We start from the raw sequence: 25,469 nt of genomic DNA, 5'->3' as shown, positions 1-25,469 counted from the left end.
AATAAAAATAAGCGCCTGAACTTTGTTATACTCTTAAGAATGTATTAGTTATGTTTTGCAAAACCTTGTATACAAGATTTGATATCAGAGAATCATAATTATTGGAAACATGTACATATAAAGGATGTATTTTGGGGGTAAAACAACTTCTAAAACCAAAGATAACAAGAATGTGTCCCATTAGTGACATAATACCCCTAACACAACATATTGAAATACCGCATATGTAGCATGATGTTGCACATGCACAACTTCATATAAGAAACAATACCGGCAGGATTGAATGTTGTTCTCCGAATAGTTTTTTGGAACACCTGACAAATTTGTGTCTCCAGACAGACAGGCGTCCATTAAGATTCCAGTAATATCCCATTTACTTTTTAAGGTGGGTTATCAATATGCCTTAAGCGAAATATAACCTGAACCATTCTCCAACAACTTTCACCCTTGTCTTGAATGTTCGAATCCACCATAGCATTTCATATCTCTCCCTATAAGCCATCTACCAGCAAAGATCCATTTGCCATATGGCCAATATACAATTGTAATAGTAATAAAAAAAAACTTTCAAATGTGTAATTCTTTTATAAATAAGCACTATCATTACAGAACACTTTTAATTTAACAGTCATGACTATTGAAAACTCTGTGTCCACTGATCTATGGTATTCAAACTATTTGTCCAACCATTTGAGAACCAACCACATTACAACGTTTGCCACAGTGATAATTCATAGACCCTGATCGAAGCTCATTTCTTCTGACCCCAGAACCATCCCTTGATGGCCCCAGTGATCCCTCCAGCTGCCTTCTTCTGCTCTATCTTGTGCTCCAAGCCTGGCATCTCAACATGGTTGAGAGCCAGATCAAAGAACAGCGGTCTGCTGGGAATGGCCTTGAAGTCTGGTGGGAACTGCACCAGCTTGGCCTTGCCCTTCAACAGACTGGAGTCCTCCAGGTACTGGTCCAGCCTCTCGGACAAGGGCTGAAGAAAGAGGGATATTTAGAAATGTCAACACTTATAGTATAAGGTTTTATAAAATAAATCAGTCTCAATTATGTGTTAGACTAGTGTAGTTTGCAAGTACTATGAACTAGTACCAGTGAATGTACAGCAATATGATATAAGGTTTAAACTAAATTAAAACTGAACTTCAATCTCAACTATAGTTACCTAAAACAAAATATTTAAAGATTGTACACCTTTTATGAATAATGCAAACTTCCTCTTATCCCAGTATGTTTTTCTTAAACACTTTGTTGTGTAGCCAAGAGGCAGAAACTGGAAGATGAAATTCCAACAGGTTGTCAAATGTCAATAACATTACCGAATATTACCAATCATCATACCCTAACAAAACATTGAACAAATCTCAACATGCCATTTTGCAGGGTACCTTATTATTTGCTATGGAGACGTGAGCCATCTGGTCGGTGAGGGTGTCCGTGTCGAGAATACTGGAGGCGTGGCATGAGTACTTGAGACTGTCAGCCTCCTGGGCCAGGTCTGACAGCGCACTCTGCTCACCCTGCCAACCAAACACGCACATTAATAAATACAAAATCAGTCTCATTCTAGGAAAACTCTGCATTATCTCCACAGTCCTCACAGGCTTATCAGGGACAACACCCTCGGCTTTAATGGAATTTTTTGTTACACAGAAATCTTTTCTAACTGAAAATCCAGTTAAGGCAGAAAGTGTTGTCCCTGATGTGGACTGCACAGACTAATCTTGGACGACACTTGACGCACAAGCATAAATCCCAGATTTCTCAGAACAAGGATAAATTAAGGCATAATTTAAGAAAGTCTCAGATGAGAGGAAGAAACTCCTTTATTTGGTGATTTGGAACTAACTCTAGAATACACCTTACAGAGTTCATCTAAACTCTCAAATTATAAAAAAAGTTTTCAATTGAAAGGAAAAATGATGAAAGATTAAGAAACCACATCCTATTTATTATTTTCTGCTTTGATAAATGTATGCGAACAATGCTGTTCATATTGGTAACTATTGAGCGGCTATCTTTGATGAATTTATGGAAATAATATGACTTGAATAACAATATCACTAATCTTTATCTCCCACCTGTTATGACAATGAAATTGTAGGGCTTTCATACCAGTTGTCACAGGATGAAGCAGATACAGCAACGATTAACTATCAAACAATGAAATGTCGTTTTTTTTCAAAACATCTTCATAAAATCTCAATTAAGCCTAGACTATTCATGAATGCTGGCCAAACCTTATAGATTGCAGCTCTGTCTAGTTTCTTATACTGCTGGCTTGCCTCCCGTGTGTATTCCAGGACACGTGCGTACAGGCCTATGGCTTCCTTCCACTTTTTGGCACCAGCATACGAATGAGCAATATAAAAACACCTGCAAAAACACAAGTAGAAAATGTGTATATAGACCTGTATGTCGTGCTAAATAAATTATTGCAACAACAGAAGTTATTTGTTTCAATTAAAAGCTGTTGTATTTGTAAATGTTTCATAATGAGACATTCGTGCACAAGTGCACAAAAAAAAATCAACTAGAATTCAACTAGTACCTATAGAAATCTGATGGCACTATCAGTTTGGCATGGCTATTAATACTTTTTGCACAGTTATTTCAGAAAGAATGATTGTTGTTTACTAACTTAAAAGCTTTGAATCCTAAGGCCCTGGTTTGCATTTCTTGCTGCAATGACTCGTCATCTTCTATACCATGCAAGTTAGGTATTTCTCCTAAATTCTGAAAAATGACAATATTGTATAATAGTATAGTTGACATAACAGTCTCACGTTAAGTAGTTCTTTAAAGGCAAAAATGTTTACAATTTATATTAAGACCAAATAACAATCTATTTTATTAAATTAATTTCTCTTTTTTATTCCAGAAAGCTACATAGTGTAAGCATCAGGTATATTGCATTTTCATACAATTCACCTGCTAAAAGTTCATTAAGTTCAATGTGAACTACAATGCGGTAAATTATTAATATTGTTTTTTGCACATACTCATGTACCAATACTACAGTGTATGCAAACTTTATGAAATTCTCTTATGAAATCCGCTTACCTGAATAATGATATCATAAAGTCTAACTAGATCTTGTGGTTTGGTAATTTTCTTGCCTTCTTCGACTTGCCCCCCTGGCAGGTTACATTTCATACTGTCAATAAGCACTAGGTTGCGCTCTATGGTTTTAGTGTGTTTGATGTAGGCTAGATAGCTGTGTAGGTAATGCTGATTTGACACCTTGCCCTCCATGGGCTGGCCACGTTGCGCCAGTTTGAAGTTCTGACAAGAAACAAACAAACATTGGTGTGCTTTCAATTGCATTTGTGTTTGGTTGTTGTTCCTGCAAATTTATTGTGTCAATTGTGTTAAAAAAAATACATAAAGTACTTGTAAGACAGAAACCTTAATAATTGTGGAGCATTTAATGTGAAAACATTTGATTACCATTTTAAATCTATGCAAGTCCCTAATCATAAAATGATAAGTATTATTGACAATTAATAAAATTACTCAATGTTTATAATAACTCCAACTTGTTATTTTACTGATTTAATTATGTACGCAATTTCAAATTTCCACGAGACAAAATACCCGTATACTGTATTTCAAAAGCCTATTTATTGTGTATTCTTTAAATTAACACACCGGAATGAATAAGCTTGATTCTAATGATTGAAAAACTTGCACAATATCCAAAGGACAAAATACAACTGCTATGCAATTCTACTCTGTTTGTTATCTTGAACACACTGATAGGAATACATTCAATACTAAGCTTGCTGAGCCTCTCACCTGGTCGTCCTGCAGGGAGTCTCGGAGCACCTGCTGGGCGTCTATGCACTGCTTGAGGAGGCTCTCATAGATGGAGATCTTGTTGTCCAGCCCCTCGGCCCTCTCCACCTCCTGGGCGCTTTCCTGCAGGTTAAGCAGGAACAGGCGCACCGGCTCACTCTTCACTGCCACCGTACGACCCTGCCATGTCACCTCCGATAGCGTGGCAGACTGTTTCTCACGGGTCTGGGACAGCAGGGTCTGCAACATTTCAAATATATATATATATAATAAATCAGTTGTAAGTCTTTATTTTGAGCAGTCTGCACAGGCTAATCAGAGACAAGCCTTCCCCTTTTTTGATTTTTTTTCAAAAGAAGTCTTTTTTTTAGCACAAATCCAGATAAGGCAGAAAGTGTCATCCCTGATTAATATGTGTGTATTGTAAAGGATAATCTGGGAAGACACTTACTGCACATGTATTAAGCCCCATTTTCCCAAAACAAGGCCCTTATGTTAAGAGGGTCTTCAGATTCGGAATTGGGTTTTCCTGCCCATAATCAATATGACTGTGAAATTAACACAGAGGCTAGCAAACAGACAATTTACTCTTGGCAGCATAAAGAATCAGGCAGAAAAAACTTTTGCAGAATGAGTGAAGCACAAAAAAATAATGAAATATACATGGAATATTGTTGAAAAAACATTTCAGACTTTTGTAGAATGAGTAAACCAAATAAAATAAACATGGGATACATGTTTACTTAGTCATACATCGAGCTCTCCTGACATGAAATCCCCGCCAGCTGTTCGTCTCATCTCCATCAGCTCACTGAGTGCATTCTCATCACCTATATTGTAGGCGCAGTAGCGAATGTTGGGCTCTATCTCTCCAACACGTTGCAAATACATAGTCTGTTGTTCTTCTGTGACAGCCTTTGCCAAGCTCTCATAGATTTTCCTTGAATTGTCAACAATATCAATGTAATTGTGTTGCTCAAATCAAAATATTGTTTTGACAATTAAAGAATGATGATAATGATGAAATAAAACTTAAATGAATTGCATTTCACCATATAAAATTACTACTTACTTTACACTGCTATAGCTTTCTATTGCTGATTGCCATTTCTCGAGTTCAAATTCCAAACTACCTCTGATGTAATTTCTGTAAGCCTGTGAACAAATTTTTATGGAATGTGTTCAATATTTCTAGTTCAAAATACAATAACAGGGGACATGATGATCCAAGCAAACCCCAGAGTTCAAGTGTCTTTACTAAGATTTTACCTAGTGATCAAATTTTTCTAATGTGACCTAAATTTTAACTTTCCTCAGATTATTTCCAATATAATTCTTCTAACCAATTTCTGTCAAGATTAAGCCAAAACTGTGAAGTACCGGAAAACTGCACTGTCCCAAAATAGGAAAAAGCAACATATTTCCCTATTTGCTGTTAAAAAAAAACAATTGAAGGTTTTCATTTTTTTTTTTTAACTTTTAGTTAGTTTCCTTATGCAGCTTTATGGTAAACCTTAGTAAATATAATATTGACAACTTGACTAAACTATAGTTATAAATTCAAAAGTATTTGGGAGCAATAAATCAAATGCACCAATTTCCCAATATAAAGACTTCACAACGCGAATTTTCCCAAATTTCAGGGGTTTTCGGGCATATTTTTCCCAATTGGGCTGGTACTGGTACTTTTCTTAATTGGGCAAAAAAATCCCTGAAATATGATTGAACTGGAATGGACCGAAAATTATAACATGTTTAAAAGTGGGTTGGAAAGGAAGAACAAATTATTTCAATAAGCAACAGGACTTTACCTGAGCCTCAAGCTTAGTTCTAGCATCACATTTGTCATGTTCACACAAAGAGAATAGCTCCTCTGCATATTGCACAGCTTTTTTCAGTCTTGACATCATGTGAAACTTCTTTCGCGGCTCAGTGTTTGCTTCTGATTTCAGCTGCATACCGTAGGCCCATGCCCTCTCTGCACTAAACAAGGGCAGTTGGATATACCTGAAGAAACATACACTTCAATCTTGCAATAGCATTAGTCAAAGCATGCAATTATAATTCCACTGTGTACTATGATAAATCATGAATCAGCACACTTGTTAGGTACAGATTGTCTTGATACCTATTGGGATAATGAATGCAATATAAATATTTTAAGTTCTGAGCAAAAATGCTAGAAAATGGTTAAGATGATTTAATAAGGAATAGCAGAAATGAGAATTAAGCCATAATGAAAATTATTTCATGTGTATTAAATGTGGATCTTCTTTATAATACCTCACATCCTTAATTACATCAATATTTATTTTCTTCGGATGCACTCTTCGTTTGTCCCCTTGAGGGAAGTGAAGTGATTTCCTGATGCGCTTTATTCTCCGGGAGCAGTAACCCCTATAAAACAGTTATTTAATGTTAACAATACAATTAAATACTTTGTACTGTGCAAATTTGGAAATAATTGGATGAAAACTGTGGAATTAATTGCGTAAACAAGCGGGATTTCAAAATTTTCTCATATTCAAGGGGAAGTCATTCTGGACTTATTGCTTTGATATTGCTCTTTTTAAACAAGGGCTGTTTGTAAAACATGCCCCATATGGGCTGTCAGTTGTAGTGGCAGCATTGTGTGAATACGTTTATTGTCACTGTGACCTTGACCTTTGACCTAGTGACCTGAAAATCAATAGGGGTCATCTGCCAGTCATGATAAATGTACCTATAAAGTTTCATGATCCTAGGCCTTATTATTCTTGAGTTATCATCCGGAAACCATTTTACGGTTTTGAGTCACTGTGGCATTGACCTTTGACCTGAAAATTTATAGGGGTCATATGCCAGTCATGATCAATATACCTATGAAGTTTCATGATCCTAGGCATAAGCATTCTTGAGTTCTCATCCGGAAACCATTTTACTGTTTCGAGTCACTGTGACCTTTACCTTTGACCTAGTGACCTGAAAATCAATAGGGGTCATCTGCCAGTCATGATCAATGTACCTATGAAGTTTAAATGATCCTAGGCCTAAGCAATCTTGAGTAAACATCTGGAAACCATTTTACTATTTCGAGTCACTGTGACCTTGACCTTTGACCCAGTGACCTGAAAATCAATAGGGTTCGAGTCCTCATTAATATAAAGACACTGAACAAGTTTGAAAAGAATCGGATGAAAACTGTGGACTTTATCGGATAAACAAGAAAAAGTAACCATTTTACTATTTCGAGTCACTGTGACTTTACCATTGACCTCGTGACCTGAAAATAAAAAAGGGTCAGCCAGTCATGATCAATGTACCTATGAAGCTTCATGATCCTTAGCATTCTTGAGTTATCATCCGGAAACCATTTTACTTTTTCAAGTCACTGTGAACTTGACCTTTGACCCAGTGACCTGAAAATCAATAGGGTTCAAGTCCTCATTAATATAAAGACACTGAACAAGTTTGAAAAGAATCGGATGAAAACTGTGGACTTTATCGGATAAACAAGAAAAGTCTAACGCACGCACACACAGACACCATGCCATCCCATTAGCTCTTCTGCTTTTGGCAGTAGAGCTAATAACAACAAAATGATAAAACATTGTTTAAAATAGTTTCATCACAACCCTTTTGTTAATACATTTAAGGTGAGTCAAACAACCTCATCTCTAGAAACTTTTGTTGGATTACATATGTAAGATATTAAACATATTTTCCAAGGTGAATACTACATAAATTTGTATACATTAATATTTTAAAAAGGGCTTGATTTAAAATCAATTTTCTAATACTCACCTGAGTTTTCTGACATAACTATTTATTATTATAGCATTATGTTATGCTATAAATGTTATTGGTTAAAAAAACAGAGGGCCAAGAGAGCCATGTATTGCTATAATCTATTGAAAAGATCAGATGCTGATGAAAAATACCAAATAATTATTCAATTTCAAATATTTCAACCCAATGCTCATGGGCATGGCCAAGTTTGACTTGAAACACATGAACAAATCTAAGGAGTTATTAGTGCTGCAACAATATACCGGTATATCGGTATATTACGCAATCCGCATATTGTATTGCGATACGATTTTCATCATACCGGTATGAAAATTTTACAAAAATTCATTCACATTTCGTCCAAAAAAGCCATCTGAAATAATGATAACAAGGTAAACAAAACAAAGCAGTGTAAATATTTTTTTTCGTAAAAATAGCATTCTGAAAAGTATATTATACGGAGTAGCGTTGTTACATCAGAGCATTCGTTCGATGCTTTTGAACAGATTATCGTTGAATTAATTGCGCACAGCTTTAAATGTTTCGTTCGATTCTGTGAGGTTTACCGCATTAAGTTTAGTGGCGTGTAACCTTGTTTGTTGAGTCATTTCGATTCGGCATAACTTTAGTTTATCGTTTGGCTTCCGTTCTTCAACGGCGTGATCTCGCAGCCTTTTCAGGCGTATAATACTGTTTGTACAAGCTGTATACCACAACAGTGTACGTATAATTATTGTATACCCCAAGCCAGTTATTCTAAATTAGCACTTTCATATATTTATTCAGTATAAGTCATTTTACAGTTTTGATGATGTTTTCGTACACGTGACGTTACGTACCAAGCTTTTTGAACATTTGTTCTAGTATTATTACTTTTATGTAATGAAAACTCTTTTTGATAGTATAAATTAATGTCACTGATATTAAGGGTTAAACGTTAAAATAATTGTGTGAATGTGAATCTGATTGATATCTTATATCATTGTGTTTCAGTCTAAACCTGTGAATAGTATCATGAATGGTGTGAATACAGAGTGAAAATATTCCTGGTTGTACTATTCCTGGTTGTATTATGCCTTTGAGGCAGAAAAGTTTAGAACTGTTCACGTACAATTTGTACAAGGAAGATGAACTGTGTATCCCTACACGAAGTAAATAATCTGATGACCAGATGACAGTGGTACATGTACTTGATGTAATTTCAGTTAAATGACTTTCAGAGTTAGAACATTAACGTGGAAAGCCATGGGTTCTTACGAAGAGAAGGTAACCAAGTTTGAATCTCAGCTTGAAAAACATTGGAAGGTCATCTCAGATAGTATTGAAGAAAATGGAAACATTGACGAGTTAGACGAAATTCAAATTAAGTCGTTGAAGACTCAAATTGTGACAGATTTTAGAGAAGTTGATAGGATTGCCACAGAATTTCGAAGATTTCTTGAAAACACAAGAACGAAAGAAAGCATTGATAAAGATCGTGAAATTGCAGACAAATTAATTAGTTACCGTCAAATAACCAATGACTTTTTACGGTCTCTCAATCAGTCAGACGCTAAATCGTCTAGTTCGAGAACATCAAGTCAAGCCAGACTTAGAGCTGCTAAAGCACGTGTGGCCTTCGCGGAAGAACAAGCTTATTTAGAGAAAAAGAGAGCAGATGTCGAAAGACAAAAAGCAGAGCTGGAAATAGATTTGAAACTTCTGCAACAAAAAAGGGAGGCTGCACTCACAGAGGCAGAGTGCGAAAGTGTTAATGAAATTCCTGAACTTCCTGAAACTACAAAGAAACAACTAACTGCGGAATTCATTAACAATTTACCAGATAATGTAAACGTTGTGAATGAAACTGCAAGTGATCTAACAAAATTTCTGCTAAAAAAGGACTTGCTCTATTCAAGAATAACTTCATTCAATGACCAACCTGAAAACTACAATTCATGGAGACAGACTTTTAAAGCAGTCATGAGTGAAATTAGTGCCTCGCCGAGTGAGGAAATCGATATGTTGATAAAGTGGCTGGGTCCAACCAGTAAAAGACAAGCACTTTCCCTAAAATCAGCATATATCACTGATCCAGTAGAAGGACTTAACAAGGTTTGGACAAGACTAGATGAAAGGTTTGGCTCTCCCGAAAGTGTCTACCATGCTACCATGAAAAGACTGTCAGCTTTTCCCAAGATACCACCAAGGAATCCAACATTACTTTACGATCTGTCGGATCTGTTGTCCGAGATAGAGGGACTCAAAACCAACCCCAAGTTTTCCACAATATTATCATATTTTGATGCAGCGATAGGTATCAACCCCATAGTGTGTAAACTTCCGCACAACATTCAGGAGAAGTGGACCGCAGCAGCAACAAGGTACAAAGAAGTCAACGATGTTGCTTTCCCTCCCTTCAGTGAATTCTCGAAATTCATTCGACAACAGAGTAAGATAAGAAATGACCCAAGTTTCCATTACGAGACCGAGAGTCCGACGTTTGCGAATAGGTCTACTGCCGTAAACTCATGTCGTCACGAGAAACCACCAGTAACAGTCAAGAAGACATCGGTTCCTGAAAACAAGTGTCCCATACACAGAACACCACACACACTACAAGAGTGCAGAGTGTTTCAGGAAATGCCATACGAAAGTAGAAGAAAGTTGCTCAGTGAAAAAAGGTTGTGTTTCAAGTGTTATAGTAGTCAACATGTGGCCAAAGAATGTGGCAAAGATCTTTCTCATAGTGTCTATCAGAGTGATATTAAGAGGAATTCAGGAGCATCAGGGTACGACAAGAATCCAAGAGTCACCCCTCAACCTTCAGTATTCCAAGGCGGGGAGCAGAAGCCAACAGTGTCTGCTTCATGTACAGAGATAGAAATCTGTGAATCACAGTTTTGTTCAAAATCATGTTCAAAAATTGTTCTTGCAAATGTGTACTCTGAAAACAATTCTGATCATATGACTAGATGTTATTGTATTATTGATGAGCAAAGCAATAGATCTTTGATCAAACCAGAGCTCTTCTCATTGTTAGGCATTACTGGTGACAATTATGAATATGTGCTTAAAACATGTGGAGGTAGCAAAGTTGTTAGTGGCCGCAGGGCTAGCAATGTTGTTGTTGAATCACTTGATGGTAGTTGTTCCTATACTTTGCCAACTCTTATAGAGTGTTCTGACATACCAAATGATAAAAATGAGATTTGCACACCAGACAATGCTAGATGTCATGATCATTTGAAAAACATTGCTGATTATTTGCCAGATTTTGATGCTCAGACTGATGTATTGTTGTTGTTAGGTCGAGATGTAATAGAAGCACACCATGTGTTCGATCAAGTGCTTGGCCCTCCGGGTGCACCTTTTGCTCAGCGCTTAGGTTTGGGATGGGTAGTTGTTGGTGAATTATGTCTAGGTCAAATGCATGTACCAACTGTTGTAAATGTAAACAAGACATATGTACTTGATGATGGCAGAACCTCATTGTTTCAGCCTTGTTGTGATCATGTTTTGTCCGTGAAAGATCCGTTGTTCATTCGAACCCCTTCAGATGACAAGGTTTCCCTATCGATTGATGATCGAGAGTTTCTTAGTTGCATGGATGAGAAAGTCCATAAGAATTCTGATGGTAGTTGGGTTGCGCCTTTGCCTTTACGTTCAGACCGACCTCGGTTACCCAATAACAAGACTCAGGCTGTAAGAAGGACAGAATCTCTTCTCAAAGGTCTAGAGAAGGATCCTGGTAAGAAAACTCACTTTTTTGAGTTCATGGATAAGTTGTTTAAGAACAAACATGCTGAGTTAGCCCCTGATTTAGGTCCAAATGAAGAATGTTGGTATTTGCCAATATTTGGGGTGTATCACCCAAAGAAACCCAGTCAAGTTAGGGTTGTATTTGACTCGTCGGCCAAGTTTGAGGGTATTTCTCTCAATTCTGTGCTTTTACAAGGCCCAGACTTTACAAATAGTTTGCTTGGGGTCCTGCTCAGGTTTAGGAAAGATAAGATAGCTATTGTAGCTGATATAGAGCAGATGTTCTATTCATTCAGTGTAGAAGAGTCATAGAAATCTGATTAGATTCTTTTGGTTCCTGGACAATGATCCATCAAAAGAGTTAGTTGAATACCGTATGTGTAAGCATGTGTTCGGAAACAGTCCGTCACCAGCAATTGCCACGTACTGTCTTAGGAAGTCTGTTGAGGAGTCTGATAGTGAGGTCAAATCGTTTGTTAACAGAGACTTCTATGTCGATGATGGGTTGTCATCACAGCCAACAGTAGAGAAAGCAGTTGATCTAGTTCAAAGAACTCAAAAATATTTGAGTGCTAGTAAGTTGCGTTTGCACAAGATCGCTTCAAATAGTCCAGAAGTTCTGAAACAGTTTCCCAATGATGACTTAGCTAAAGGTTTAAAAGATGTAGACCTTGATTGTGGTGAATTACCAATTCAGCGTAGCTTAGGAATTGTGTGGAGCATAGAAAATGATCGTTTCATGTTCAAAGTAGACATGTCAGCTCAAGCTGTCACAAAGAGAGGTATTCTGTCAACAATTAACAGTTTGTTCGATCCGCTAGGATTTCTAGCCCCCGTAGTGCTTGAAGGAAGATTGATCCTTCGAGAATTAGTATCTACTAAGGTAGATTGGGATGAAACTATTCCCCAGGACATTGCTAGGAAATGGGAAAACTGGATTAGTAAAGTAGCTAAGGTTACGTCTCTTGACATTCGTAGGAGTTACTTTGAGGGCTCAATAAGTGAGATGTCTGGACTTGAGTTGCATGTGTTTGCAGATGCTTCAGTTAGTGCAATTTCGGCAGTGGTGTATGTACTAGGGAATGCCTCAAACGGGGATAGACAAATAGGTTTCGTGTTGGGCAAAAGTAAATTGGCCCCAGAGCATGGTCACAGTGTCCCTAGGTTAGAGCTGTGTGCAGCAGTGTTAGCCTGTCAATTGTACCAATGTGTGTCGGAGCAGCTTGCCGTCAGTTTAACCAAGGTAGTGTTTTACACAGATAGTAGGGTGGTGCTCGGCTACATATGTAACAAAACAAGACGATTCTATCAGTATGTCAGTAATCGTGTTCTAAAGATTTTGCATGTTAGCAGTCCAAATCAATGGAACCATGTTCCCACCGAGTTAAACCCAGCAGACATAGGGAGTAGAGGAGCCAGTGTTGAACAGCTAAAGCAGAGTTCATGGTTAGTAGGACCAAATTTCCTTCTAGAGGAATGTCTGTCAAATCCTGAGCATTATCCTCTTATGGAACCAGATTGCGATAAGGAAATTCGTCCTGAAGTGGTAGTCAGGTCAACCAAAGTTGTTGTAGGGCAGTCGCTTGCTAGAAAAGTTAGTAAGTTCTCTACCTTTGATACGTTAGTTAGAGCCCTGTCGACTCTCAGACACATAGCAGTTTCTTACCACAAGAACCTGCCTTGTAAAGGTTGGCACCTTTGTCCTGCAGCTAAGGATGTGCAGTTAAGGAATGAGGTCAAACTGTCATTGTACCGTGATGTCCAACTTGAATTTTACAGTAAAGAGGTTGAATGTCTCTCAGTTGGTAAGGCCCTACCTAGAGATAGTACCATTTTGTCTCTAGATCCAAAGCTTGGTTCTGATGGATTATTGCATGTTGGTGGTCGTCTGAGTAGAAGCAAGTTACCTTTGCTAGAGAAAAACCCAATAGTCCTACCTGGTAAACATGCCCTGTCTAGACTTTTGGTAGAACATCACCATAATTTGGTTCATCACCAAGGTAGAACATTTACTGAAGGTGCAGTCAGATCTGCAGGACTTTGGATCACTGGGGGTAAACGTCTCGTGTCATCAGTCATTCAGAAATGTGTAGTATGTAGACGACTAAGAGGACGTTTTGAATGTCAGAAAATGTCTGACTTACCTGAGGATAGGGTAGAGGAAGCATCACCCTTTAGCTATGTAGGTGTTGATGTTTTTGGCGTTAAAAGGTGGTAGCTAGGCGGACCAGGGGTGGACATGCAGCTTCCAAGAGATGGGCTGTTCTGTTCACGTGTTTGGTTTTAAGGGCTGTCCATATTGAGGTTTTAGAGGATTTATCTTCTTCAGCCTTTACAAATGCTCTCCGTAGGTTTGTTTCGGTCCGAGGCAAGGTCAAAATGTATCGCTCGGATCGTGGCACTAACTTTGTTGGGGCCATTGATAACATTCAAGTTACAGCCATTAATGTAGAGGATGAAAGTGTAAAGGGATATCTTAAGAAGTCTGGTTCAGTCTGGGTATTCAACAGCCCTCATAGTTCACATATGGGAGGGGTCTGGGAACGGATGATAGGTGTTGCACGTCGGATCTTAGAAGCAATGTTACTTGGAGTGAAGAGCTTGTCTCATGATGTACTTGTGACCTTGATGGCTGAAGTGTCAGCTATCATCAATTCGCGCCCTATAGTGCCAGTCTCAAATGACCCTGAGGTCCCTGATGTGTTAAGCCCTTCCGCTCTTCTCACTCAAAAGTTGGAGTGTGATCAAGTGTCCCTTGGTAACATGGATGTTAAAGATTTGTACAGAAGTCAATGGCAGCAAGTGCAGTATCTTGCTAATCAGTTTTGGGTCCGTTGGAGAAAAGAATATCTCCAGTCCTTGCAAGGTCGTAGGATATGGCATGAAGATCATGACCCTCTTAGGGTGGGCGATGTCGTACTTCTACGAGATGCAGAAGTTGCTCGAAACTTTTGGCCTATGGCCAGAGTAACGAGAACATTTCCAAGTCAAGATGGTTGTGTCCGCAAAGTGGAGGTCTGTGTTGCTAAAGACAAACAGAAGGTCTTTTATACTAGACCAGTTGTTGAGTTGGTGCTGCTTGTTAGTGCAGGCTCCAGTTAAGCATCAAGTTATGAAAAAGTGTAACATTTACTGACAGTATGGTTATATTGAGGTGTATTGAACTACTGGATAAGGTATATCCATATAAGATGTTAGCATTTAAATTGTTAGGATATAACATAAGATTACATGTGTAATGCTGTATTTTTTGTAAGTCTAGAGTGTATGTATGTACTATGTTCTTAAACTGATAATTGTGTATGTAAGAATGCAGAATATTCATTCATGAAAGTGTTATTTTGAGAAATAACAGGCGGGGAGTGTGAGGTTTACCGCATTAAGTTTAGTGGCGTGTAACCTTGTTTGTTGAGTCAATTCGATTCGGCATAACTTTAGTTTATCGTTTGGCTTCCGTTCTTCAACGGCGTGATCTCGCAGCCTTTTCAGGCGTATAATACTGTTTGTACAAGCTGTATACAACAGTGTACGTATAATTATTGTATACCCCAAGCCAGTTATTCTAAATTAGCACTTTCATATATTTATTCAGTATAAGTCATTTTACAGTTTTGATGATGTTTTCGTACACGTGACGTTACGTACCAAGCTTTTTGAACATTTGTTCTAGTATTATTACTTTTATGTAATGAAAACTCTTTTTGATAGTATAAATTAATGTCACTGATATTAAGGGTTAAACGGTAAAATAATTGTGTGAATGTGAATCTGATTGATATCTTATATCATTGTGTTTCAGTCTAAACCTGTGAATAGTATCATGAATGGTGTGAATACAGAGTGAAAATATTCCTGGTTGTACTATTCCTGGTTGTATTATGCCTTTGAGGCAGAAAAGATTCTGAATTGAGCATTATTAAATTTGTAATCCAAATTTCCGAAATACGCTTCAAAATTTTAATGCTAATGCGACAATAAAAAATTAAAGCGTCAAATAAAAAGTGCTTTATCCTTTGTCTCAATAAAAAGCACGCGAAAATTATACAGACATGTAGAACGTCGCATGGAAAGTATGGGTGTATTTTGTGTTGTATAAAAACAGGAACATCATGTCAGGTGAATTAAGCGTGTTCAGTGGAAAAAAACGCCCCGGTTGAACGTTATTTCATCACATCTTTAAATAGTTACAAATGCCAAAATGTATTTGATACTTAAGAAAAGTTGCGAATGTTTTTTATGTTTCTTGTTATTCTTGGGCACATTTACCGGTATAGTAAATATTTACCAAAATTTGCTTTAAAACTGGAATATACGGGATTATCGGGTAATTGGCAAGCTATAATATTGGTACAAGTAAGCAATATATTGCGATATATTGCAATACGGGTTTTTGAACAGACAATATATTGCAATACGGTTTTTGGCGTATTGTTGCAGCACTAGGAGTTATGGCCAGTTTTGACCAGAGGGACATTATTTGAACTCATTTCATAAAGGACAACTATAAAATGTTGATGATCCCTGGTGCATGGCCAGTTTTGAAAACAAGAGCATGGTTTAAACAAATTTTAAGAAGGACCATTAAAGTATGTAACTAAATAGGATACCCCTGACCCTTGTGGTTTCAGAGATTTTGTAAGGATTTACTATGTAAGTCTATATAAATTATGTGACCTCTATTGCGTGGCTATTTTTTACTTTAAGAGCATGATTATAACAACCTTAGTTGACAGACAATTTTAAAAACTAAATTGTATAGCTCTAAGCCCTGCAGTGTCATAAAAGAGGCTTTATACGTTTCCAATTTTTAAATCTATTTTTAAATTTGTATATGGTTACCTAGATTTATGCAGTTGGTTACTGTGAAGTTTTGTGAAAATCTACCTACGTATCTGTTTAAAAATACTGTTTATCATGAGATTGGAGATTATTCAGTGCTCAGTTATTATTCACCTATATCTTTGAAAATCTCCATGTCTCAATCCATGCTGCTGCTGTGCTTCTTTGACTATCTGCAGCACTGGAAATAGAAATCAGAATATATAACACATCTGAAATCAAAATAAGTAAATGATAATAAGGTCATCCTAACTACAACAAGAGCACCGCCTTGCGGATGCAGACCGCTCATCTATTTTGTTTTTAAAGGTGAAGGGACTCTCATTTTCAATCACAAAGGAGGGAGGGGTGGAGTGAAGAGGGGTGTATAGTGTGGGGGTGTGGACATTTATTACATTATCTTCCAAAAATGCGAAAAAAATGCAAAAATGCAACAAAACAAAATTCGAGGGGGGGGGGATTCTTGGGTGCGATGGTTGGACGGTATTTCAAACATAAAATAATATAAATAAATATTTGTGTTTTTAACTGTTTCAAAAAAAAAATTGGAGGGTGGGGTGGGGATTGGGGGTATAGTGTGAGGGTGTGGTGGTAATTTGTGAGATGATCTTAAAAAAAAAAAAAAAAAAAAAAAAAAAAATTAGGGGGGGGGGGGGTGGGGGGGGATTCGGGTGGGGGTAGGGGGGAGGATTCTTGGGTGGGATGGTTGGACGGTATTTCAAACATAAAATAATAAAAATAAATATTTGTGTTTTTTTACCGTTTCAAAAAAAAATTGGGGGGGGGGTGGGGTGGGGGCGGGGGGGGGGGGATATAGTGTGAGGGTGTGGTGGTCATTTGTGAGATGATCTTTAAAAAAAAAAAAAAAAATAATATGGGGGGGGAGGGGGGAGGGCACGGGCGATGGTTTGGGTGGAGTCTATTGTGGTATGTCAGGTAAGAGTAGTTTTGTCAAAGTACATGTATCAATCAAATCTAATCATAACTAAAGAAGTTATGGCAATTTTAACAAAATTTAATAATTTGACCTTGAGAGTCAAGGTCATTCAAAGGTCAAGGTAAAATTCAACTTGCCAGGTACAGTAACCTCAAGATAGCATGAAAGTATTTGAAGTTTGAAAGCAATAGCCTTGATACTAAAGAAGTAAAGTGGATCGAAACACAAAATTTAACCATAAATTCAAAGTTACTAAGTCAAAAAAGGGCCATAATTCCGTAAAAACGACAACCAGAGTTATGCAACTTGTCCTTTTACTGTACCCTTATGATAGTTTGCGAGTCAAGTATGAAAGCAATATCTATGATACTTTAGGGGTAAAGTGGACCAAAACACAAAACTTAACCAAATTTTCTGAGTATAAAGGGCCCATAATTCCGTCAAAATGTCAGTCAGAGTTACATAACTTTGCCTGCACAGTCCCCTTATGATAGTTAATAAGTGTTGCAAGTATGAAAGCAATAGCTTTGATACTGTAGGAATAAAGTGGACCTAAACACAAAAGTTAACCAAATTTTCAATTTTCTAAGTATAAAAAGGGCACATAATTCTGTCAAAATGCCAGTCAGAGTTACATTACTTTGCCTGCACAGTCCCCTTATGATAGTTAGTAAGTGTTGCAAGTACGAAAGCAATAGCTTTGATACTTAAGGAATAAAATGGACCTAAACACAAAACTTAACCAAAATTTTCAATTTTCAAAGTATAAAAAGGGCACATAATTCTGTCAAAATGCACGCCAGAGTTATCTAACTTTGCCTGTCTAGTCCCCTCATGATAGTTAGTAAGTGTACCAAGTTTGAATGCAATAGCATTGATACTTTCTGAGAAAAGTGGACCTAAACGCAAAACTTAACCGGACGCCGACGCCAACGTGATGACAATAGCTCATAATTTTTTTTCAAAAAATAGATGAGCTAAAAATGAGTGAAAATCTATACCCTAATTTCTCCTTCTCATCCTGCTCTCCTAACAAATCTAATACTGAAATAACTTCACTGTAGTCAATTATGGTTGACTAAATAGTAGCGTCTCAGAAATTTTCTATCGCAATCTTGTACACAACAATGAATATGTTGAATTTCATGTCTGTCTTTGATGTGCCTGTTCAAAGTCCATCTTGCATTAAATTGTTTCTCACATTTTTCTCACTTGAACATTTTGACAGATTTTCAGTAATGAGTCTCAAATTGTAATTGAACAAAGTTAAAGTTTCAGCCCTGTTATAGATTCTTGAGGCTCTATTCCATGAGTTTCTCATGCTTTTTATGCTTGACTGCATTCTATCTCATCTGTCATATACAGGTGTCCCTTTGCGCCAATATTTTATAATCCCTTGTATAAACATAAGATGGATAAGATAAACCATTTTACAGATGAGTTAACACAAACAACTGAATACTAAATACATCTCTGCGCCACTACTGTGTAACTCTGCACCGCTTTGATTTATTTAAAAAAAATTATCATTTGGCTGGTTATTTACTTACCTCCCTAGGCTCCCTTTAAAGCTTATTACTTCCCTTGGATTTGTTTTTTTGACCTTTGACCTTGAAGGATGACCTTTACCTTTCACCACTCAAAATGTGCAGCTCCATGAGATACACATGCATGCCAAATATCAAGTTGCTATCTTCAATATTGCAAAATTTATGGCCAATGCACCATACCAGAGGCATAAAAATAAGTGAAAACCTTGGACCTTGCCCCACCCAAACCCCCATAACTTTTGACCCAGGGGTCAGATCAAAATTCTGAATAGTGCAGGGTCGCACATATGCTCATAGCTACCATGTGTAGTTTCAAGGTTCTAGTGCTTATAGTGTAGGAGGAGATAGTGGCCAGGACAGACAGACGGACGGCGGAGATATCACAATATCCCCATACTTTTCAAAAAGAGTGGGGATAATTAACACATACATAAATGTATCTTATTTAACTGCATACTGTAAATAATATAAACATTAAGGTGATATGATTTTCTAAAAGCGCAGACATTTAGTAACAAACCTAAAGTTCAGAATAATCAAAAGCGCATATGAGAAACGCATAACATATACAATTACTGAACAGGCATAACATATACAACAAGAGATGTGTTTGTCAGAAACACAATAACCCCTATTGGGCTGCTTTGAAGCCATATTTTTTACCTTTGACCTTGAAGGATGGCCTTGACCTTTCACCACTCAAAGTGTGCAGCTCCGTGAGAAACACATGCATGCCAAATATCAAGTTGCTTCAATATTGCAATTTATCGTAAAACTTTAACCAAGGTTATTATTTAATTTGCATACAACCACTTCATTCTGACATGACTCAATTTAAAATGTAAGTGTTAATGCAAATAAAACGATAAATAACAAACTCACAATTGAACACAATAGTTTTCATTCATTTCAAAGAGCTCCAGATAAGTATTTGTGAAATTAGTAACGGTACTGCCACTGACAGAAAGAAAAGGAGTAACGCTTAAAATCAATTAGTACCTGTACTACCATATCCAAAAGTACAGGTAGTACTGTACTACCCATGTTCTTGGATATTGAAGGGTGTATAACTGACTTTACAGAAACACTTGCAGCAATTATAATAAATATATGTAGCTTCTTAAACAGTTACTCACTGTATTAGGTTTTCCATTCTGAATTATGATGCAAATACAACTACACATTAAAACTCATGACTAATACTATTTCTTCATTTTTCTTGACAAGAAAACACAAGCTAACTAGTAAGCTAAGTAAATGAACACTTATTTCAGTGTTTCATCCGTTTCCCATCGTGTTTTCTAACGTTTTAAGCCACCGATGCAATCAAATCGTTTAATATCGGGGCGACAATGTCTTTTTCTGGGTTTACAGATTTAATGTCAGGATGGTTAGACGACACCGTATGTAGTCATTATATGACAACAAAGTGTTGTTTTGAACCGCTTTCGGTTAAGCCGGCATTCCATTGCGCGCAGACATATTGTTTTTGACGGATTTACAAGTTACAGGAAATCACGCGACAGAATAGACATTAATATATGAAACCAGTCTACAACTTTTCGGTAATTTAAATTAACCAAAAGCGCCATTAGGTTAGAGACCAACAAATCACGCCTCGCTGACGCAGACGTATCGGTACGCGTAAAATGGATATCAATGTCGTAATTGTACGTCCAGTTTATAAAAATAAATGTGTAAATCTTCATGAAAAAGGCGTATTTACCTTATCTGGAGCTCTGATTTCAACTTATCCCTTAATATTCAAAGTCATTATTTGACATTTTAATAATTTCTGATTAAATCAAACTGTTGTTATTCTGGCTGTTGTACGCACAGATGATTCCAGAACGGTCATGAGATGCTTTTAGTAGACTAGAATATACACGTATAGTATACAGATCAACACAAAAAAAGGTTTCCAACGGAAAGCAATCATGGGTCCAGTGTACAGAAAAACTCTAATACAGGGTTTTACATTCATGTCAAATTTAAGGGGTCCCTAGGACTCCTGTTATTAATTTATGGGGGTTCCAATATAACTTAGTGATATGTTAGTAGTATAGCACATGTGTATGGTCCTTTATTCATGGAAAGTATTGTTTTTCACAGTACATCAAATCATTTCTTAATGAAAGTCATTGATATTTATTAAGCAATTCCGGCAAAAAATTTCGAGCCTTTTTAGTGGCAGGGGGCATTGTTTCAGTCCCACGGGAACCTTGCTCTTGTGTGGCTGATTCTGCATCTTTTGAACTACTTTGAAAGAAAGTGCGTAAGTCACCTTGTTTTGACATTTTTGCAGATGAAAAACGGAATTTTAAAATGCAATTCATTTGAGTTACAAGCAGCGAATGTATGCTAAACAAGCAAATTCGTAGAATTGATTTCCCCCGCAACATATGCTTTGTTTGAGGATGGGTGCAAATCAGACGGATGAACAAACTGACAGATTTTTTCAAGATACAAAGGGCCATAACTCTGGTTTTAACAGATGGTGTAGAATGCCATTTGGCATGAATCATCCTCTTATGCATATATATACTCATACGAAGTTTCAATGAAATACGCCAAAGCACTTCCAAGATATGGCTCCGGACACGAAAGTGACGGACGGACAGATGGACAACGCCAAAACAATATCCCTCCGCCTCTGGCGGGGGATATATACTAATACCAAGTTTATATGAAATCCGCCAAAGCACTTCCAAGATATAGCTCAGGACACAAAAGTGCCTATAGTAAAAAGCATTTTTTCAAGATACAAAGGGCCATAACTCTGTTTTTAACAGATGGTATACAATGACATTTGGCGTGCATCATCCTGTTATGCATATATATACTCATACCTAGTTTCAATGAAATCCCCCAAAGCACTTCCAAGATATGGCTATGGACACAAAAGTGCCTACAGTAAAAAGCATTTTTTCAAGATACAAAGGGCCATAACTGGCGTGCATCATCCTCTTATGCATATATATACTCATACGAAGTTTCAATGAAATCCGCCAAAGCACATCCAAGATATGGCTCCGGACACAAAAGTGCCGGACAGACGGACGGACAGCCAGACCGACTGACGAACAACGCCAAAACAATAACCCTCCGCCTCTGGCCGGGGATAATATGCTGGCTGTGTTAAAGTCAAGTAGTTAAAACTTAAAGTATAGTAATCGATTATTTACGTAAACAATTGCCGCAATATAACACACACCTATAAAATTAAAGATCGTATAATGTATTTATTTTTACAGTTTAATCTTGCTTGCCAGATATTAAGCTATCGTAACCTCGGTAAGCTTTTCTTTCTTAGCGACATAAATAGCTCGCATTTACGCATTGTAATCTCAATTCGGGACTTTGCACCTAGCAACAGCAGGTGCGCGCTAATACGATTGGTTGATAAATCAAACAAGCGAGACAATCCTACATCCTTCTAGAAAATTACGTACTGCAGTTGTCTTTCAGATTTTCTTGTTTACATTACAAGACCAAAATGTCAAAATAATTGTGCGTCCCATGGGACGCAAACCAACAAAAATGACGGGTCCTGACTAGCATTTTATGTGTATTTGACGAAGAATATCGCGTCCCGTAAAACCCTGTCTAATAGGATATCAAATACATCATTACATGGAAACCTACCCACCAATATTAATAAAAATAATTTACATTTGACTAATACACAACATGAACGGTTGTGATGTTTTAATTAATTAGTGCACTTGGCACTTTGAACAACCTTTGTTAATGTTCAAGTAATTTAAAGATTTGATAGATCAACAGTGTCCGACAAATCCATTGCCCGGAGCCCGGAGGCTACCGAAATTTTTCATCGGGCTACTGAAATTTTCCAGCTGACGCCGGCCGGGCTACTATAAATCTATAAGATCGGTAGCCCGGTTTATTGACAAATATACGTAGAATAAACACGCTGACCATGTGTTTGTACACTGTGTATTGCTTATAATCCGATAACAAAGTGCAATCAATTATCTAATCAGTCACCGATCACTTGCGGTAATGTCGTAAACAGTAACAGTGTATTTTAATCATCCAATCAGAATCAACATTTGTCGTCTGCTAATAATATAATAATATAGCCGGTTGGATAATTGGCGCACATGATGCAACATCATTTGGCAGTTTGGAATTCTATGTTAACCGCAACAATGAGTAATAGCGACAACGTTTTTGATGTCGTTAAATATCCAAGGACGCCGAACATTAAATAAATCAAAACAATAGCGGATTCTTCAAAGCGGTAACAACACCGAAAATGAATATTTATAACAACAGTGTGAACGAGGTTAACACCTGCTAATTAGTTTTCATTGTCAATTAATAATTTGATTAATCGACTGTTAATCAATGACCCCATAAATGCCTGATTTATATTTTTAAAACCAAATTATGGGTGGGTAATATAGACGATAAGAGTCATAAACACAAACGTTTGAAATTTTCTAAAGTGTCAAATGAATTTCTGCATATGGTTCTATTTAAAGATATGATGAAATAAGCTCCCGATCTGAGGACCGTTCAATTGCAACATGCGTAAATCACCTGCCACTGCTTGCACGCGTTGTGTACAGCTATTGTAGGTTACAAAATTATACATTTAATAAATAAATTTCTTTGTCCAGATAAAAAGCGCGCACAAATTGGCATGGGTGTATTTATTTGTAAATAAAAATTTCGTAGCGGGTACAACATTGAGATCATTTAATTTCCATTAAAAGTTTCGTTGTGAATTTCAACTACAGTACCGGGGTATCTCGCGAATTATTTGGCATTGACATTTCCTCTTAATAAAATATAATGTAAACACGCTGTATCGTTACCGTTACACTGTTTCAATTCCTTCATTATTGAAACAATTATTGTATTGTATACTGACTGCACACAAGTGTCGTAACATACGGATGCAATACGTAAATTCGGACAGTACTTAAAGTCGGACACAAGTAAATAAATGCTTTAATACTCTTGATTTCTTGAAACTCGGTATTTGTTGTTAAAAAGGGCAATTGCATTGTATAACACCATACGAGTCAATCGTATTGATCATCTAAACGCTTTATTTACGTTTCCAACTTAACGTGCTGTCCAAATTTAAGTACACATACATATAATATCTACATGTAGTATATGATTTTCTTTGGTACATTTACATTTAAGTACACGGTGCCTGTACTGTAACATTATTTAACGATATTGATATTGACTGTACATCAGACTACTTGCTGTATTATGTATATGTATGTATACATATTATGTATATGTAAATGAAGAAATAAAATATAGATGAAAACCTGCCTCTCATCATTTTGTAGGAAAATTTTATGGGCTACCAAATATTTTTATTGGTAGCCCAGTGGGCTACCTGAAAAATAAGAAATTTGTCGGACACTGGATCAAATCTTTAATAAAAAATTCACCTCAGAATATCAAATGATTATTGGAGATTTAATGAGTATTACACTCCCACATTTTCAACTGTACCATCCCAATCGAGGAAAATTGTGCGCGAAAAACTGATATTGGGAAAATTCCCGTTGTGAAGTTTTCATATTGGGAAATTGGTGAATTTGATTTTTTTTGGCTCCCAAATACTTAAGAGTTTGATAGACGCATTCTTCTGGCAACCACGACATATATGTGTGCATTATTTGATCATTCATGCTGTTGTGTAGTGTTTTTCAATACACCGGTGAAATCATAGTTGGATACTTTCTTTTATTATATATAGAACCAACAAAAATTCCAAGTACTTGTGATATGAAACTTGTAAAATAATATTTTAAAAAACATATGCCGATGTTTAAATGCATGTTTTCGATATGATAAAAGGCACGGAATTCATTTTTGAACATTGTATTGTATGTATTACATCAAAAAGCCTCACCTTCAACTGTAAATATATTTGTTTCTTGTGAAACTTCAGTGTTTTCGGAACAATTTGTTCCGTCGTCAGCAACCAGACCTTCCTCGGCAGCCATTTTGTCTGACACGACACGCGTTATTGTACATAATCGGTGTTTGTGAAAGTAGCAAATAATACGGGTTATAAACCACTGTTACCTCACATTGAACGTTACGTTTCCTAATTTTTAGCCGCTATCTTAATTATCAGCGGGCCAACTCGAGAAATAAAAAAGTAAACCAATCATAAAGCTTCATACGTTTAAATTGAAATAAAATGATGGTGTTGGAATTAAATATTTCACGTGTGTGCGAAAAGCTTGATTTGTCAGCTCGGGTATTATTTTAATGTGCCCCGGGTACTCTTAAGTATACTAAAATGTACTCCGGGAATATACTGAAACGTACCCGTGAATTATATTGCTATATTGGTCATTGTGAGCTATTTTTTCAAATTAATCATGTTCATATTTTTAACAATATTCTTTGAAATGGCCTCTATATCATCGAAACTCCTTCTCAAAAAAGCATGTTGAAGGAGGCAGGTTATGTACAACAAGGATATAGTTTGGGCTAATATAGCTTTCCGGACTGCAACTTCATCATCCATCATGCACAAAAATAACTACAACATGTAAGAAGTTGGATCGCATATAAGACATATATCCCTAGCTGAAGTTCAAGTTCACATTAAGAGGCCAAAGGTCAAATTTGGACATAATACAGCTGTTTTGGACAGTAACTTCGCAAGTTAAATAGTTTACCGCTCAAATATTCCGCATGTGGAAATGGTATGTTTAACAAGCGAGTACAATACAAGACAAGATAGATGATTGAATGAGTGCAATTACGAGAGAGATAATTGATTACGATGCAACCAGACGAGTGAGTGATACGCGACG

The 25,469-nt window shown here is 36.9% G+C and overlaps 1 protein-coding gene across 1 annotated transcript; it reads right to left on the bottom strand.

Annotated features, from left to right (window-relative positions):
* Positions 1 to 70: 70 nt before the first annotated feature.
* Positions 71 to 24,705, bottom strand: LOC127866328 (signal recognition particle subunit SRP68-like). The gene is made up of 12 exons (XM_052406795.1): positions 24,551 to 24,705; positions 16,270 to 16,336; positions 6,091 to 6,204; positions 5,619 to 5,814; positions 4,880 to 4,962; positions 4,561 to 4,747; positions 3,808 to 4,047; positions 3,073 to 3,294; positions 2,651 to 2,745; positions 2,250 to 2,385; positions 1,398 to 1,529; positions 71 to 985 (listed from the first exon to the last, which is right to left on the bottom strand). Exons 1-12 carry the CDS (start codon positions 24,642 to 24,644, stop codon positions 752 to 754), a joined length of 1,800 nt encoding a protein of 599 aa, XP_052262755.1. The 5' UTR covers positions 24,645 to 24,705; the 3' UTR covers positions 71 to 751.
* Positions 24,706 to 25,469: the final 764 nt, after the last annotated feature.

This window comes from Dreissena polymorpha, chromosome 2 (genome assembly GCF_020536995.1).
Source record: "Dreissena polymorpha isolate Duluth1 chromosome 2, UMN_Dpol_1.0, whole genome shotgun sequence".
NCBI lineage: Eukaryota > Metazoa > Mollusca > Bivalvia > Myida > Dreissenidae > Dreissena > Dreissena polymorpha.
Note: the sequence above shows the minus strand (reverse complement) of the source record. Positions and strands in the feature narration are given on the sequence as shown.

Bases quoted from the DNA above. Each gene is read 5' to 3' on its own strand.
- LOC127866328 (XM_052406795.1), bottom strand. From the start codon at position 24,644: ATGGCTGCCGAGGAAGGTCTGGTTGCTGACGACGGAACAAATTGTTCC. The intron at 3,295-3,807 runs GTGAGAGGCTCA...GTTTCTTGTCAG, and splicing joins ACTCCCTGCAGGACGACCAG to AACTTCAAACTGGCGCAACG. The intron at 1,530-2,249 runs GTTTGGCCAGCA...TTTGGTTGGCAG, and splicing joins ACAGAGCTGCAATCTATAAG to GGTGAGCAGAGTGCGCTGTC.